Source organism: Barbus barbus (assembly GCF_936440315.1).
Source record: "Barbus barbus genome assembly, chromosome: 31".
NCBI classification, from domain to species: Eukaryota; Metazoa; Chordata; class Actinopteri; order Cypriniformes; family Cyprinidae; genus Barbus; species Barbus barbus.
The window spans coordinates 11,551,018-11,570,111 of record NC_136759.1 but is presented as its reverse complement, the minus strand read 5'-3'; the positions used below and the strand labels follow the sequence as shown (position 1 = coordinate 11,570,111).

The following is a 19,094-nucleotide window of genomic DNA, read 5'->3' as shown; positions in this document are numbered from 1 at the left end:
GGAGGGAGCTGAAGGTTCGAGTTGCCAAACGTCAGCCTTGAAACCTTAATGACTTGGAGAGGATCTGCAAAGGGGAGTGGGACAAAATCCCTCCTGAGATGTGTGCAAACCTGGTGGCCAACTATAAGAAACATCTGACCTCTGTGATTGCCAACAAGGGTTTTGCCATCAAGTACTAAGTCATGTTTTGCAAAGGGGTCAAATACTTATTACTTACTTAATACTTATGCAAATCAATTTTTATAACTTTTTTGAAAAGCATTTTTCTGGATTTTTTTGTTGTTATTCTGTCTCTCACTGTTCAAATAAACCTACCATTAAAATTATAGACTGATAATTTCTTTGTCATTGTGCAAACGTACAAAATCAGCAGGAGATCAAATAATTTTCCCTCCACTGTGTGTGTGTGTGTGTGTGTTATATATATAAAAAAATCAGGGCTCGACATTAACGCTTGTCCGCGACAAGTGAATGTTTTGGATGGGCAAGTGAAAGAGAAATGTACTTGCCCAATCGGACAAGTAACTTGAAAAAGTCAATATAAAAAACAATAATAACGGCCTTTATTTATGATATAGCCTTTGTTATGGGGTGTGCGATATATATATCGTTTGCGATAATTTCGTAATTGTTGTTTTAACCAGTATATTGTAAGAATTGACAAAACACCTACAGAGTGCACGCATACATTACATAAAGTCGTCTAGGCTAGACTAGCTCACGTGCGAGTGTGTTCTTTCACTGCATGATTCAGTATTACAATGCATGAAGAATGATCATAAAATTCAAGATATGGTGGCAGAAAATGTATATAATTTCATATAGTTAAACAATATCACACGAACATAGAGCCCCGTTTTTTTTTTTGCTCCAAAAATCATCATGATTACAAATGTGATTTTATAACAGTTCAATAAACAAGAAGAGATTTACGTTTTAGACACCATATTTCTTGTTTTGGCTCTGTTTCACTAACAAATATAATTCCAAACACAGCCACAGCACTGTTTTGCGTCTCTGAGCAACATGATTGCGTTTCGTTCCTGAATGAATCAACCGTTTAAATGATTCTGTTCAGTTGCAATGACTCACTTTTTAACAGTGACTTGATGCCACTTACTGGTGGTTTTAATTTCACATTTACAGTATTTTTTTTTTTTTTTATAATTTCAAATATCAGTATTAATTTAATTTAATGTAATAAAATTTTTTTTTTGAAAATTCATATATAAAAAAGTAAATATAAGCATTTTATTTTTAAGTTTAATATAAAATAATTGTATTTGTAATTAATACTCCCTTTTTATTTTAAAATATAAGATAATTAAACAAAAGATTATTTCTGAAGGTCATCATGTCAAATTAACACCCTTTTAAATACACACATAGGGAGAACATGGGAACAGAATGTGCCAAGAGCTTTTTAACATTAAACAGAAGGGAGAAGGTGATCAAACGAACAACTGACCCATCAGAAGCTACTTCAAAAAAAAAGTTTTACTTTTAATTGTGTTTGAAAAAAAAAAACTGCAGAAAAGAGACATTCTATTGAAATAAGGGTCTCAATCGAATGGACAAAATGGCAAATTGAAAGACTCCAGTAGAGAATATGAAGGTCTATGTCCCACTTTGTGACTCTGATTGGACTTCCAGTAGTCAAGATTTACATTTTGTAATGAATGTCTCACATTTTGATGCATTATGCTATTAAAAATATAATTTGTCTGTCTATCTGTCAAACCCTTACTGACACCAAAGGGTAGAGTTTTGTTGAAAAGAATAAAAAAATGTTTTAACAATTTTTTACCCAATTTTGCACCTTATTTGTAGAAAATGCCAGTAACAATTTCTAATTTCTGCTTGGCTATGAATGCAACATAAGATTGAAACAGAGCACCCTTTCTGTACAACAGTGCCATATTTCTGTACAACAACTGATTTAACAACACATCTAACATATGATGAAAATGCCAAGTATGAAAACGCATTCCAATAACTCACCCCTCTCTGTGTTTGGCACTCCCAGATTAATGGTGGGTATAGAGGGATCAGCATAATCGCTGTAATACTCCAGCAGAGATGCTTGTTTACCCCATGTTTTCTTCACCACAGGAACTGTTATATGGGAACAGAGAGAAACAATCAGTTCTTCAACATCCCTGCTTTATCTTCCAGGGCTGACAGTGATCAACATTTGATATCAAAGATTTTAGATATCGTTTTTTATGAAAACAAACACATGATGTGAACGCAATCCATTATAATGCCATAATGTCTAAACCATCAGTAGCAGAATAACTTTTTGCATGTAACAGAGCATCAGATTTGTAACAAGCTGTTCCGACTGTAATACCGAAGGCTCAATTTATAACAAGACTTGTGGATACAGCAGCAGTTTTATTTTATTTTATAACTGAAGGGGAAATACAGTTGAGGTCAAAAGTTTACATCCCCCTTTCAGAATCTGCAAAATCTTACCAAAAAAAGAGGGATCATACAAAATGCATGTTATTGTTTATTTAGTACTGACCTGAATAGGATATTTCACATAAAATATGTTTACATATAGTCCACAAGAGAAAACAACAGTTGAATTTCTAAAAATGATCCTGTTCAAAAGTTAACATACCCTTGATTCTTAATAATGTGTTCTTACATGAATGATCCACAGCTTTAAAAAAAAAAAAAAATGAAATTTAGTGACTGTTCATGAGTCCCATGTTTGTCCTGAACAGTTAAACTGCCTGCTGTTCCTCAGAACAATCCCTCAGGTCCCACAAATACTTTGGTTTTGCAGAATTTTTGTGAACCCTTGAACCTTTTGAATTGAACCCTTTCCAACAATGACTGAACGAATTTGAGATGCATCTTTTCACACTGAAGTCAACTTATGCAACTATTACATAAGGTTAAAACGCTCACTGATGCTCCAAAAGGAAAAACGATGCATTAAGAGCGGGTTGGTGAAAACCTTTGAACAGAATGGAGCTGTGTACAGTGTGTACTCAGTGTGAAGAGCACACCAAGAACACTACCTACCTGCAGATTTCAGTTCCAACCCTGCTTCAGCACACCTTCCTGTAATTATCAAGTGCTCCTGAAGATCTTAATTAGCTGGTTAAGCCGTATGTGATGAGGGTTGGAGCTGAATTTTGCAGGAAGGTAGATCTCAAGGAACAGGGTTGGGCACCACTGCTGTAGAGCAGGGGTCAACAAACTTGTTCCTGGAGGGCCGGTGTCCACACCTGAACCAGCTAATCAAGGTCTTGCTTGGTATACTTCAAGGCAGGTGTGTTGAGGCAAGTTGGAGCCAAACTTTGTAGGACACCGGCCCTCCAGGACCGAGTATGGTGACCCCTGCTGTAGAGAATGACAGTAACAGCAGATAAATAGCATAACAAACAGTACACAGACTCTACAACATCCTCAGAGTCTTTTTCTTTTGTTTTTACTGTATGTGTAAATTTGTTATAAACTTGTGCTCTTTAAAAAAAGTATGCCAGACACATACATTAAATGTTTAAATATCTGTTACATACGGTACTGCTTATATTATTTCACCATCTGTACACAAATGTAAGTAGTGAATGCGTGTGTCCGTGGGTGGGGTTGTGTGGGTGTGCTAATGTGGGCCGCTTTGGCTACAGTGCCAGGGCTGATTTTTTGTCTCAGTCTGCCCCTATAGGCCTATACATGCAATATATTTCACTTAAATCATTGACAGATTAACAAAACAAAAGAAAAAAAAAGTGCTGTGTTACAGTTCATTGTGACGGGTTCCAAAGTTCACGGAAAGGAAAACGAGATGGCAGAAAGCAGTTTTCTTTATTTTGCAAAAACTTCACAGTTTTATTTTACAAAAGCTTGACAGTTTTGAATGATGTCTTGCTTCTATAACAAACCAACCTTGGTATGACCATCTCACGCCGGTGCCTCACACAGACACAACATATTTTTGCAACATTGCAGCCTGCTCATAATCAAAATAAAATACAGTTAAAAGAAACATAAAAAGTTACAGTGCTCCATTATACAATCTGTTGCGTTCAGCGTGAGTGACCACTGCCTCACTGTGCTAGAGAGAAACTAAAAACGGTTTATAATGTTTGTAAACATTTTTCTTTACTGGCATTTTAGCCTACATTATTTCTGAATGTAATAATAAAATGTGATGTGAGCCTATATGCTACTTTTTTCCCCTTCTCAAAACGCAGTTTAATTAAATTTTATACTATTTAAAAATGCAGCAAACATTTTCAAATTTCTTAAAAAAAACTTTAACGTCTTTAATCATTAGACTTTTTCTTTTGTTTAGTACAGGGTTCCTACACATTTTCCATTCAAAATTCCATACTTTTCCAGACTCAAATATCCTGTAGATTTTCAAACCATATTTAACATAAATGGGGCATTATTTTCACCGTTATAGTTTGTATGTTTTAAATTGATTTTCTCCAAGTGACAACACGCAGAGTCCCTAAAATAAAAAATTAATACATTTTAAAATATACAGACTTTTACATGCCCTCAAGAAACTATTCATATGTGCATGGAAATGTTTTGCATGCTTACGCATTACAATTTCTAGCTTTATGTAACCTATTTCCTCTGTGCATCACTACCATATATTCATTACTATGAATAAAATGATAGCATGAATGCACATAAATTAACAGAGATCTACATTATAAAAATTTTGCTTTTCTTACGGTAGTACCTCATGACATGAAATGGGCTAATAGCATAAAATGTGTCAAGTTCAAGGGTCTATCAAAAAGACTGGTACTGTAAAAGGAAAAATGTTTAAGTTTGGCGTTCATTGGGGCAGTATGCCATATTTCAAGGCCTTTAATGCAAAGTCAGTGGCGGCCAAGAAACCACATCACGAAAAGGGCTGATGGCACAACAGGTAGTTCAGTGTGCATTGTCCTATATGCTAAATTTAATGGTTTCCTGTGCGCACATAAAAGTCTGTATATATTTTGTAAAGGTCCTCCAGTGCTAAGAATATAGTGAGAAGAAACCCAAAATGCTTATAACCGGCATTTTACATAATGAAAAAGTGCACCTTGAATTCATTCAGTTGTATTTGACAATCACTAAAGAAGTACTAAACAGCTGCCATGAAACTGCACTTCTTGCACGTTACATTTATTTTCATTAAAATCTTAATTTTCTATTATAAAAAAACTAAATGGGGGCAAAAGTCTGGAAACACAAATATGTTTCCATATTCTGCTTTCTCTTTTCCATACTTTTCCAGACCTGGAAAATACTTAAATGAAATTCCATACTTTTCCATTCTTTCCCAACCCCATATGTTAGTAGCCTACATTTGGCCAAAATTTTGAGAAGATGTTTCTGTATTGCCTGTGACTAAGCGCAGCAGGTTAAGAAAACGCTGTACTTTATTATTATTATTATTGGCAAAGAATTAAACAAACAAAAACATTATTAACCAGTTTTTTTTTTCTACTCGAACCGGTTTCGGAACAGTAATAATACAGAAGAGCGCAGGAACAGAAGCATTAAAATATTGATTCTGCTCAGAGTGAACTGATTAAATTTTTTTTTCGTTTTCAAGCCCTGGTTTGAACCTTCTGTAATAGTTGCATATGAGTCCCTCAGTTGTCCTCAGTGTGAAAAGACGGATCTCAAAATCTCATGTACCTTCTAATACCATCCTTAAAACTTCTCAAAGTGACTAGCGTGAGATGATTATGATAATCGGTGCAATTAGATGCAACTGATGTGTCAGCTGGTTCCGTTTTTTCCTTCCCAGATGGTTCTCTGAATTCAAACTGCAACACTTTATCGGTCTCATTACGTCTGAATTGATGCCTGGTGCTTAGCAACTACCCAGACTGGAGTGATGCCCACTGGGGCACTCAGCCAAAGATCTCTCAATATAGAGTCACTTTGGAGGTCAAACAGTGATGCTTGCTGAACTGTTAAAGTGAGAGGATGTCTAACTTCATCAGCAGTGACTTGAGTGGTGTGAAGCGATGACGTACAGGGTTCGAGAAGCCACACGTAACTTTTAGCACATCATCATACAGTATCATATCATAACTAAGTGCTCTTGTGAAGAACGAGAGGACCCTTGAGAGCAAGGTGGCAACGTGCGTGTGATCATCAAGAATGTACCACTCACCTCTGTCAGAATGGAACTTCTTGCAAGTTTTCACCGCTACGAAGATGTTGTCGCTCTTAACAGGCAGGCCCTGGGGGCACAAAGGTGCTGAATGATTAAATAAAGCTCAATGATATATAGTCATCACTACACAATTCATTCAGGCAATTTAAATACTTCTCTACTGTGCACAGCTGTGAAAATGTAAGAACATTACTTGGAAAGGTTTTTTTTTTTTCCTTCAACATTTGGACACAGATAATTAATTAGCATTAACTGAACAGATAAGAGATTGATAATAAGCATTATTTAATAAATGGCAATCGGACTGTACAACTTACACAGAAATACTTATATTTTAGGTATAAAAGGTTAGTACACCTTTACATTTATAAATATATCAAGGATCTAAACTTTAGAATCATAATAGTTTAACAATTATAGAAGGCCCCACCCTATATAGACTTCAGTTAACTGATTAGGTTTGATCAGAAGCATTGAAATACACTATTGTCCTCTTAAGCACTGTTGCTATTGTCAATTAAAACAGCTAAAATCATTGAAATAAAGCACAAATAAAATACAAATATTAGATGAAAACTTAAAAAAATTACAATTAGAAATGTTGCCTTGCTAACCAATTTACATTTACATTTAGTCATTTGGCAGACACTTTTATCCAAAGCGACTTACAATTGGGGAATACAAAAAACGATTAATCTTGAAGAGGCAATCAGACAGAGGAAGTGCTCTTAACACCAAGTCTCAGTCATTGTTCAAATAAGTACAAGCTAGTAAGTGGAGAGAAAGATAGAGGGAAAGGTTTTTTTTTTTTTTTTTTTGAGTTTAGGATGAAGTCAAGTACTGCCGAAAGAGATGAGTTTTCAGTTGTTGCTTGAATATTGCCAGGGATCCGGCGTTCCGGATAGGGGTGGGAAGATTATTCCACCAGCCAAGAATGGTGAACGAGAATGTTCTGGAGAGTGATATTGAGCCTCTCTGTGATGGTACCACAAGGCGTCGCTCACTAGCAGATCTCAAACTTCTGGAGGGGATATAGGTTCGTAATAGTGAGTGGAAGTAGGAGGGTGCTGAGCCTGTGGTAGTTCTGTACGCAAGCATCAGTGTCTTGAACTGGATGCGAGCTGCCACTGGTAGCCAGTGCAAGGAGATGAAGAGAGGTGTAACATGCGCTCTTTTGGGCTTGTTGAAGACCAGTCGTGCCGCTGCATTCTGAATCATTTGTAGAGGTTTGATTGTGTTTGATGGCAGACCAGCCAGAAGAGCATTGCAGTAGTCCAGTCTAGAAACAACAAGGGCCTGGACAAGAAGTTGCGCAGCATGCTCTGTCAGAAAGGGCCTGATCTTTCTGATATTGTGTAGTGCAAACCTGCAGGATCGAGCAGTCTTTGCAATGTGCTCTTTGAAGGTCAGCTGGTCGTCAAAGATTACACCAAGATTTCTGACCGAAGTTGATGGGGTAATCATTGATGAGCCTAACTGAAATTGAAATAAGTTTAAGTTGAAGTACTTAAGTATAACTGAAAGCTAAATAGAAATATAAAAAATACAAACTGAAATTATAAAACTAAAAGTGAATAAATACTATAATAGTATATAATAATTAATACTAAAATAACACTGATGCTAAGATTAAAAAATGCACTTGAGCTACTAATAAAAAATTATAATTGAGGCTTTATTTAATATTAATATTTATTTATATTTGTAAACTGCACATTTGTAAATACCATATCTGTAGATTCATTTAAACTACAATTTGTTTCTATACTTCTACTTCTGTATAAAGTGCATTATCTAATTTTCTGTTTTTATTATATCAGTGTTGTATTCCATCTCTACTGTGTTATTCCTATGTCTGCATCATGTATGTTTGCACTATGTCTGTACATTCATCTACACTGGAAGCTCCTGTCATCAAGTCAAATTCCTTATGTGTGTAAACATACTCTGTAATAATGCTCTTTCTGACTTTTAACTCTGACATTAGCTATAAGTTATTTAAAATCAGTCTCTGTTGTTGAAGCTTTACCTGTGAAGTCACATTGGATTGGATTGGATTCAATTTATTGTCATTGCACATGTAGGTACAAGGCAACGAAATGCAATAGTAAAGAAGAATACAGCACAACATGAGGAAAGAAAGGAGAAAAAAAATAATCCTCACACTATGCTCCTGAACGGGAGTACAGTGTGAGAACAGACAAAAAACCTCAGCATAGAGCACAGTCAATACAGGAACACACAACTTGCAGAGAGTAATCCAGTTCAGACGAACAGCCATCCGGTCTGCAGCCATTACAGCGCCAACACAGACCCGTTATCAGACTGACGGGAAGAAGCGGCAAAGGCGTTGGATGGGGGTAGTGGGAGGTGAATGAATATCTGTATGTATGAGCGTATGAGTGTGTGTATGTGTAAGTTCGTGTGCCTAGAGATCTGCCGCGCTGGCACTCCAAACAAGTTGTCTCAGTCCGCAGATTGTGGTGCGACACAGCAATTGCCATGGAAACGACCTTGGCCGGAACCCAAACGCTCGACAATCACAAGGTGTCTGTTGAGGGGGGAGGGAAGAAAGAGCGTCTCCCTGCAGCATTCATCCGGGAGTTAGATTCCAGAGCAACCTTGCCAAGCTGTTCTGTTGTTTTGGGAAGCCGAAAAGAGATAAGATTGTTTGGTCTTTGGGCGAACAGCTGCCTTCTAATTTCACAGCTATTCTCATTGTCCATTCTGATTTCCTTGTCCATCAATTTTCCTTTCCAAAGCCGAGAGCTTAGCCGTGATCGAATCCATATTGCGGTTAATAGTCGCTGTCTCAGAGCCGACCGCTCTGCCAACTGCTTCAATCATGACGGGCAGCCTTGTGAGGTTTTGGACAGCTGTTCCCGTCTCCTGAATTCTCCGATAACTCAGGGCAACGCCTAATCCAAACAGCAGAAACCCAGTTATCATGGTTCCGATTAGGTAGATGTCTTCAATGTCCTCCACGGAAAGAGCCGCCAGACACACGACCCGCCACCTCTCCCATGCGTCCATCGTGTAGCCAGCTGCGAAAGTCCCAGCAGGACACTTGGGTTCTCCCGATCCCAAACTTCTAGTCGAGAAGATGGTGTCAATTGCGTTACGAGACCAGTTGATCAGATCCATAATTTTGGTTTTGTAGAATAGTGCAGAGAGAGTCTCTTGAGTGTTAGACAAGGACAAGACGAGAGAGCAAGCAGGGGAGATAAGGGTAGGGAGGGAAGAAAAATGCGACCGCCTTCGCTGAGAGCCAAACGAGAATCATTGAACACATAAGTCACGATTTGCATTTTGGAGGCATCCCATTAATGTGAGGGATATTTTTATCCACAGCGACTTACAAATGAGGACAACAGAAGCAATCAAAAACAAAAAACAAAAAAAAGCAATAATATGTAAGTGCTGTGACCCAGATAGCCTAAAGCAGTACACATAGCAAGGTTTTTTAAATAATAAATAAAAAGAAAACAAGTAGAATAGATAGAATAGAAAAAGTATAGAGAACATTAGTGTTAAAGGGTCTAATTTTTATTTATTTATTTTTTTCCAAAGAAAGAAAAATCGAAAGAATAGAAAAATATATTTTTTTAATAAATAATTTTTTTTCTGTATTTTTGATCAAATAAATGCAGCCTTGATGAGCATAACACCGTGTCGAAACCGGATGCGAGAGGTGCGGCGCAACGCAAGAAAATACAGTAAAATCCATTATAACCAGCGATGGTGTTACATTCAGTGTTACACTCACAGTTTGCTGCAAGTGTGAAAGAAAGTGACTAAAATAGAAATAAGGAGTAAGTAAAATACTTAATATAACTAGAAGTATAAAAGCTTGTCAAATAAAACTCTAGTTCACTCGGTTCAGAGCCTCAATCCCAGCAGCTTATGAATTATGTAATATAATGTTTAAAAAAAAAAACACAAAGTGGCACTTAAAATCAATGTGATCGTAACGGTCCATAATGGAAACAGGCGACAGACACTTTAAATGTGCTTGATGGTGATGTCTGGGAACAAAACAACTTCACATATTCATAGTCTTTTAAGCATAACGATTATGCAGTGAACACGGGCTTCAGACTGAAATAGGATGAAAAGGCTCATGACCAGCAATGGATTAAGATAAATGGATGTTTAATTAAACTCATACTTTTTGGTTGGGATCAAACCCAGGCATTCAGAGACTAAATACAATTATAGTTATAATAAGCCATCTGTCAAAACATCCTCTTCATCATATTCATGTACTGATGAGCTGGATTGATTTTCCAAAGGTCGCACGCACACAAGGCTATTAGATGTGCTGTAGGAAAACATTATGTACCAAATTGATGTGCAGCTATTATCTCAAATGGATAGTATTTTCTTAAAGGACTTTCTTCTGTGGAACACACACAAATCATCTTCTTACAGTAACAGTAATATGATATTGAGTGTAAATTCCGACACTCCATTTCATTTATTCATTTAGCCAATGCTTTTATCCAAAGTATTTCAGCACAAATTACATTCATCACTTCTACCCAAGGTTTGCACCTGCTCTCCTCTCAGCTTTCTCCCCATACTAATCAGTATTCGGTAATACAAGTAATACAAGTGCTCGGTGTGGAGGTTACCTACACACAGTGGTGAATGGCTGCTGACAGTGGTGGCACAGTACTGAGCTCTTGGATTATGCTCTGGTATTGTGCAAAGCGCTGGAACCCCTGTCAGTCGAGGTCCCTTTCCGTCCTCCCAGATGTACAGGGAAATCTGCAGGAGAAAAATAAGAATGATTTAATTAAACATTATTAATAAAAAAAGGGGTCGTATTATGCTATTTTAAAGATCACTATTTTGTGTATTTGGTGTAACAGAATATGTTGACATGCTTTAATGTTCAAAAAACATTATTTTACAAATACTGTACATTATTATATTTCCTCTATGCCCCTCCTCTCTCAAATGCGTCGTTTTCTACAAAGCCCCTCCTTCTGACAAGCACAGTCTGCTCTGATTGGCCAACTGACCCAGTGCATTGTGATTGGCTGAACACCACAAGCAAGTGTCGGAAATGTAACTCCCCTTAACATAATCGCGAGCGCCAGATTGTCATAGCAATGTAAGAATTACCTCCTCTCCTAGGTTCATGAAACTGTCGTCCATAAAATGTGTTGCACAAATTCGAACATCTGGGTCGTGCTGTTCTGTTGTAAGTAATCTTAATGATTCCTTAATGCATCTACTTTCGGTAGGCCAAATAAAGTGCTTTTGCTTTCGCATATCGTCTCCCTGACATGGCTGCATCAACACTACTGCGGTTAATTCTTTGCGTGAAAATTTGGGTGGCGTTACGCAAATATTTCCACATCTTGACATAGACATGTGGGGGCGTGTTTGAATGAGCCGTTTTAGGGGGGCGTGGCAGTCTTAACTTTGATAAAGAATATCTCTTTGGGTTTGAGACTTTAGTCTTTGCAACTTTAGGGATCTTATCTAATCACAATCAGCTCGTAACACTCCAAAGAGAAAGGAAAAATTTAAATCGCATCATTTAATAAAACATTCTTTAAAGTAATAGCTCTCCAAAACAAAAAAAAAGAGAAAAAAAAAAAGGAAGAAGAAAATTTGCTGATAATTTGCTCATCTTCCAAGTCATCCAAGAGTTTGTTTCTTCATCCGGACAGATTTGGAGAAATTTAGCTTTACATCACTTTCCCTCCAATGGATCCTCTGCAGTGGATGGGTGCCGTTAGAGTGAGAGTCCAAACAGCTGATAAAAACATCATAATCCAATTCTCAAGTTGCTCCAGTAAAAAAATCTAAATCTATTGACATATTTAGAACTGTTTTTGCTTGTAAATGGTGCTTGATGTGTGCATATTTCTCTCCTGATTTAGACCAGATCACTTTTTTACTTAAAGTACCATTATGGATAATTAACTCATATTTTAGCTGGAAACATCTTGATGGGAGCATCTTGGTCTTTCACTTAACAAGACATTAATTTTTGGACTGGAGTGGATTATTGTGATGTTTTTTATTAGCTATTTGGACTCTCATTCTGATGGCACCAATTCATTGCAGAGAATCCAATGGTGAGCAAGCTACATTTCCAAATCTGCTCTGATGAATCACGAACGAACAAACTCATCTACATCTTAGGTGACATGAGCGTGAGTACATTTTCAGCAAATTTACTCATCCTCATGTTTCTGTCTTCTGTGGAACACAAAATAAGATAATATTTTGAAGAATTCTTCAATTGTTTCAAGTCAAATGAGTCTCAAACAGCACGGGTTCCCATTGAAACTTAAAAAATATATTCTTTTGTTGTCTACAGAAAAACATTAGTTTGGAATGACAAGAGGATGAGTAAATTACAGAAGTTGACAATGAATAAATTACAAAACCATGTTGATCTAAAATGTTGTAAGCCAGATTAAAACTCCTGTGCTCCATAAGCACCATGATATGTTAAGGAGAATGGAACATTATAGCACTTTAAAAAAGTAGGTTTTTTTCTTATATAGAGATAGATTTTTCAGACATGAAAATGTGATTCTCAAGATGTATCCAATAAATTATAAGACTGTCTGTCCTCAGCTCTGCGGGGACTCTGCAGGGAAAGAGCTGAAGAAGAACAAACACACTAATACTGCAGAAGGTACGGTGAAGCTAATGTTTTTTTTTAGACTATGGGGACTGGATGGGAAGAATCCTTTATTTTTGTAAGAACTTTGTGGAAAGAGAGCTAGAGACACACAGGGAGAGGGAAACAGATGAAAAGAACGAGAAAGTGGAAATACAAAATGTCCCTGAGAAATGTGCCAGTAGATTCTGGTACCGCTAGAGCTACTCTAGTTGCTGAAATGAGGGAATGATTACACAGCTTCTCTTTCCACAACAACAACCAGGCACTTTTGAGCAGTATACTCTATGCATAATGTTGTCTATAAATTGTAATATGTTTGCATTGTTTGTAATGTTTCTAATGTGATAGTTTTCAACTATTTAATCACACCATTTTTCTTAGTGCACGCTTTAATCTACAATGAAATAAATTTCAAATAACAATACACAATCAGTCAATCGTCATCCCAAAATATACTCCTTAAAAATTCTCACCTCATGTTTTAGATCTATGGTGAAGTCTGATTTTAATGGCTCCTCTTCTATTTTGCTTGTCAACCTAAAATGTGAAATAACTAAAATTAGTCATCAAAATGTTAAAAATACACACAATATCTGTTCATTCATGACATTTCATGGTTTCAAAAAATAAATAAATAAATAAAATACCATAGGTACACTGTAATACCATGTTAAATCCAGTATCTCAAAATATTAGAATATTTCCTAAGAAAGGATTTGCAAAACAGAAAAGTTCAAGCTCTTCAAGTATGTTCATTTATGTTTCATTCTTCCTCCAGACTCCAGCCCTTGAAGGCTTTGGACCACTGAGCAACAGTCCAGTTATTTTTCTCCTTAGCCCAGGCAAGATGCTTCTGATGTTGTTTCGGTTTCAGAAGTGACTTGCTAGCCCTTTTCCTGAAGACGTCTGAGCGTGGTGACTCTTGATGCACTGACTTCAACTTCAGTCCACTCCTTATGAAGCTCTCCCAAGTGCTTGAATTGGCTTTGCTTGACAGTATTCTCAAGCTTACGGTCATTCCTGTTGCTTGTGCACCTATTCCTACCCAATTTCTTCCTTGCGGTCAACTTTGCATTTGATATGCTTTGATACAGCACTCTGTGAACAGCCACCCCTTTCAGTAATGACCTTCTGTGAATAATGCTGGATACACAATAAAAGATTTTTTAAAATCTTATAAGATCTTCAAAATGTGAGAGACCACAAACATGAGGGAAAAAATCCTAGATTTAACCGTTTTGCTCCTATAGTGTGTGGTGTCCTCGGGGTTCCCCCCACACATCAGGATTTTTGATTGTAAATATTCAACATGTTGAATATTTACGATTTGCGATCGCGGCGCCTCCGATGTTCTTCCGAGCAGATTCAGTCAGTCTTAAAATAGTCTCAGCCTCAGACGTCACGCCCACGGGACGTTGGCTAAACGTCTGATGCATATGGCACACAAAAGTGGAAACACTTCAGGAGTTTCAAAATCGTCATCGGATTGGTAGAATTAAATACAGGATTTCCGGGAGACGTGTGTGTCGTGTTCTTTAACGTTACGCCTGGAAACAAAAATGCTGTGGCACCAAACCCCCTCGCGAAAGAAGAAAGCCGTAGTGTTTACAACTGATGACGAGCGCTTGTCAGGATCAACTAAACGCTGAATTTTCAAAAGTATGTGAAAATTTTACAGTTCGCGGCATAGAATCTTTCAAATATATCAGAGAGTTTTATATTGTTTGTTATTGTGGCAACATTTCCACACCCCTAAACACGACGCGGAACAAAACCAAACATGATTGGTTGCTTTACCTGTCAGTCATATGGCCTCCCGGGCGGGCCTTGGCCATTCAAAGCGGCCAAAGTTCCGCGAGACTACTCTTATCACACCTCACACCACAGGAAAATCTGATAAGATAATCAGGACATTACCTAGGATTGTCGGAAGGGGAGAAATCGGCCCAAAATCAGCCCGATTATCTAGTGGTGTGTACCCAGCATTATCCTCTTTGTGGAGGGTGTCAATAGCCCCTTTCACACTGCATGTTGGTCCCGGAAAATTGCCGGAGTGCCTTCTGTGTGAACGCAACCACGTCCCGGGATTGATTCCGGGATCAATCCCGGGTTGGGGACCTAGTAACATTGCCGGGTTCAGTCCCGGAACGAGCGCTGTGTGAACAATGCAGGATCAATGCCGTAAAGGCTGATGACGCGTGTTATCATGCGACTCTTTTACCGGGTGTTTTGAAGGCAGATCAAAGTTCACACAACGAAAAATGTGTAAACTGGAATGAAGCAGCGATCGGAGCTCCTCACTATCCGCGCTGAAGCTGAAATTGTTCGCCAGTTTAGTTTTTTGTTTTTTTTCGCCAGTTTAGTGAAATGGTGCGCGGCGCATTATACACGTCACATGAAATGTCACGTGTCTTTACGGGATCTTTATGGGTTGTGTGTGAACGCACGCACAGATTCCGGAAAATGACTGGCAGTGTGAATGAACCAAAATCTAACGATCCGGTAACAATTGCCGGAACACATTACCCGTGTATTTTCCGGAATCTCTGTGTGAAAGGGGCTAATGATTGTCTTCTGGACCATTGCCAAGTCAGCAGTCTTCCCCATTATTGTGGTTTCAAAGAACAAGAGATACCCCGAATTTATACTGTAGGGATGGTCATTTAATGAACCTCAAATGTAAATATTCTAATATTCTGAGATATTGGATTTTTGACTTCAAAATTAACCATCAAAATTAAAACAATAAATAACTTATGAAATATTTTACTTTTCATGTAATGAATCTAGAATATGTATATTAAAGTTTCACTTTTTGAAATAAGTAAAAAAAAAAAAAAAAAAAAAAAAAAACTTTCACGATATCCTAATTTTTTTTTTAAATGCACCTGCAATTTGTCAGTACCATGGTATATATCAAACTACCATGGTTTCAGATATCATCAATTTAACAATGCGAATATTCCAGCTTTGAAAAACCATTTGTATGAATAATACAATTAAATATTTTTCATTAATATTATCTATAAAAACGTCATTCTGAAACAGGATCTGCTTTTGACAGCAGTTCAGCTGAGGGCGTCTTTCTAACCTGTTGACAAGAGGGGTGCTAAGCGCCCATCCAGCAGAGAAGTCTGGGTACTCGAAAGCCGCAGGGTTCTCAGAGAAGGCATAATGATGGATGATGGTGGACTCTGCATCATGTAGAGGCTTGCCAAGAAACCACTCCTGAGGACAAAATGTGGAGATCAATCAGACTGTGATGGTCATCTCAGGCTAAATCACAGCGTTACAGCTGACACTCATTCAGATGCTACTGTGTGATGGTCTCAGACCGCACATTCAGACATTAATATATTACAGTCTTCAACTTTTTATTCTGATTACAAAATTCTTTTTTTTTTTTTTTAATCTAAATAGTCTTTTATCCACAAACAGGAATACACAGCGAAACATACACTCAAACCACACAATAACCAACTGCAAACTGAACAAAAGAGTACTTATACACATATAACTAGTAACTAAGTAGACAGGAACTAAATTGACGGAAACACAAGAAAAATAACAATTACTCAATGAAATTAAATGTGATGCTGAAAGTTATGAATCGTATTACAGAATTTAGGCCTACATATTTCCTGATTTATTATACAACAACAATGGGTATTCCATTCGATATTATTGCATTTCTGTGTTGTTGTTTTTTTTTTGTTTTGTTATCAACATTTTTTATTTTTATTTTTCATACATAAAACAACATATATATATATAAAAAATAATAATAATAATAATTAAAATAATAAAATAAAACAACAGACATATACTCAACATCTCAAAGTCCAGTCAAAAGGAGGGAGAAAAGGAGGAACAGAAAAAAGAAACCCACGGAAGTCACTCCTCCATACAGTCACGTATTTCAAAGAGAAAGCACTGCCTACATCAATGGTAGAAGGCTTGACCCCATTGATTCGTGCTGTTGTACATTCACAAGACACTATTTGCAGGAGGCTACGGATCCAATATGTTTTCCCACACATATGCGGTGTAAATCAGTTCTGTATTATTGTCTTCTTCGCAGCTGTAAAGCCAGCAAACAACATTCTCTTTTGCATCGAACTTATACAGAGACCAGAATCATCATTAAGAAGACACAAGCTTGGGTTAACTGACCAATCAATTTGCAGTAAGGATGATAAAACCAGGTTTACATGTGTCCATAGACTGATAGTGATAGGACATTCCCAAAACATATGCAGAAAAGTACCTGATGATGTAGTATTACATATATGGCAGTTGAAATTTGATTGTAGTTTCATTTTGAATCTTTTGTAAGGAGTTATGTATGCTCTATGAATGACTTTGAAGTGAATAAGACGATGAGGCAGATTTGTAGATGTTAAACTGAGATTAGATCACACCCTCTCCCAGTCGACAGATAAATTAAGGTCAGATAATTCCCTATTCCAAATAGTTTTAATAGAAAGAGGTTTTATAATGCAATCAAGAATCTTATTATATATTAAGGAAGCAGATGGCCGACCAGCAGATGGTGCAATCCAGTCCCGCATAGGATGAGAGGAAACGGGAGAAGACCAAGGAGCGCCATACGCTTTGAGAGCGGAACGTAATTGAAGAAAGACAAAATATGCAGATGCTGGTAGACAAAATTTGGTTCTTAACGTCTGAAATGAACATAGGCCCTGGTTATCATATATATCACCGCACGTGTTTACACCTAAAGAAGACCAAGAGGGTTGGACAAATGGGCGATTTCCGCATACAAAATTAAAATTGTGCCATAAAGGTGTACTATTACAAAATTTGAAGGGTCCTCCTATCCGACGTTCAACCGTTTTCCAGATTTTAATAGAGTTGGCCACAACCGGACCAAATTTATAATTATCAGAATCAGAATCAGAATGAGCTTTATTGGCCAAGTATGTTTACACATACAAGGAATTTGTTATAGTGACAGAAGCTCCACAGTGCAACAGAAGGACAGTAACAGGACAGGACACAGGTAATGAAACAAAATAACAGGAAATAGCCAATAACCAATGTACAAAGCAGCAAAAAAAAATAAAAAATACACAATATATAATATATAATATAGGCGGCTATGTATGTACAGGTCAAGTATGTGCAAATTAGAAATGAGAAAATAAAATAAGTGAGTGTGGTGAATGGATAATGTATTAGTTGTGTGTTCTACGTTTATTTATTGAGTGTTCATGAGATGTATTGACTGAGGGAAGAAACTGTTCCTGTGTCTGGTCGTTCTGGTGCTCAGAGCTCTGTAGCGTCGACCAGATGGTAACAGTTCAAAGAGGTTGTGTGCTGGATGTGAGGGGTCCAGAGTGATTTTACCAGCCTTTTTGCTCACTCTGGATAAGTACAGTTCTTGGAGAGTGGGGAGGGTTGTACCAATGATTCGCTCAGCAGTCCGGACTACCCTCCGTAGTCTTCTGAGGTCAGATTTGGTAGCTGAGCTGAACCAGACAGTTATTGAGGTGCAGAGGATGGATTCAATGATGGCAGAGTAGAACTGTTTCAGTAAGTCCTGTGGCAGGTTGAACTTCCTCAGCTGGCGAAGAAAGTACAACCTCTGCTGGGCCTTCCTGACAATGGAGTCAATGTGAATATCCCACTTCAGGTCCTGAGAGATGGTGGTGCCCAGGAATCTGAATGACTCCACTGCAGTCACAGTGCTGTTCATGATGGTGAGTGGGGGGAGAGCAGGGGGGTTTCTCCTGAAGTCCACGATCATCTCCACAGTTTTGAGCGTGTTAAGCTCCAGGTTGTTGAGACTGCACCAGACAGCCAGCTCCTTAACCTCCTGTCTGTAAGCAGACTCGTCACCGTCCTGGATGAGGCCGATCAGTGTGGTGTCGTCTGCGAACTTCAGGAGCTTGACAGAGGGGTCTTTAGATGTGCAGTCGTTGGTGTAGAGGGAGAAGAGCAGTGGGGAGAGTACGCAGCCCTGAGGAGCTCCAGTGCTGATGGTTCGAGTGCTGGATGTGAATTTGCCAAGCTTTACTAACTGCTGTCTGTCTGTCAGGAAGCTGTTGATCCACTGGCAGACGGAGGTGGGGACGGAGAGCTGAGTTAGTTTATTTTGAAGGGTTTCCGGGATAATGGTGTTAAAAGCAGAGCTGAAGTCCACAAACAGGATCCTCACATAAGTCCCTGGTCTGTCCAGATGCTTCAGGATGAAGTGCAGTCCCATGTTGACTGCATCATCCACAGACCTGTTTGCTCTGTAGGCAAACTGCAGGGGGTCCA

General features: G+C 37.9%; 1 protein-coding gene across 1 annotated transcript in view; it reads right to left on the bottom strand.

Annotated features, from left to right (window-relative positions):
- The window catches only part of LOC306851337 (beta-1,3-glucosyltransferase-like), a 116,069-nt gene that overhangs the window by 7,875 nt on the left and 89,100 nt on the right, over positions 1–19,094 (bottom strand). Inside the window, exons 7-11 of the mRNA XM_079387498.1 lie at positions 15,901–16,037; positions 13,283–13,346; positions 10,796–10,927; positions 6,155–6,224; positions 2,002–2,115 (exon numbers count right to left, since the gene is read on the bottom strand). Coding sequence (XP_079243624.1) covers positions 2,002–2,115; positions 6,155–6,224; positions 10,796–10,927; positions 13,283–13,346; positions 15,901–16,037 — 517 coding nt within the window. The remainder of the gene's footprint in view (positions 1–2,001; positions 2,116–6,154; positions 6,225–10,795; positions 10,928–13,282; positions 13,347–15,900; positions 16,038–19,094) is intronic.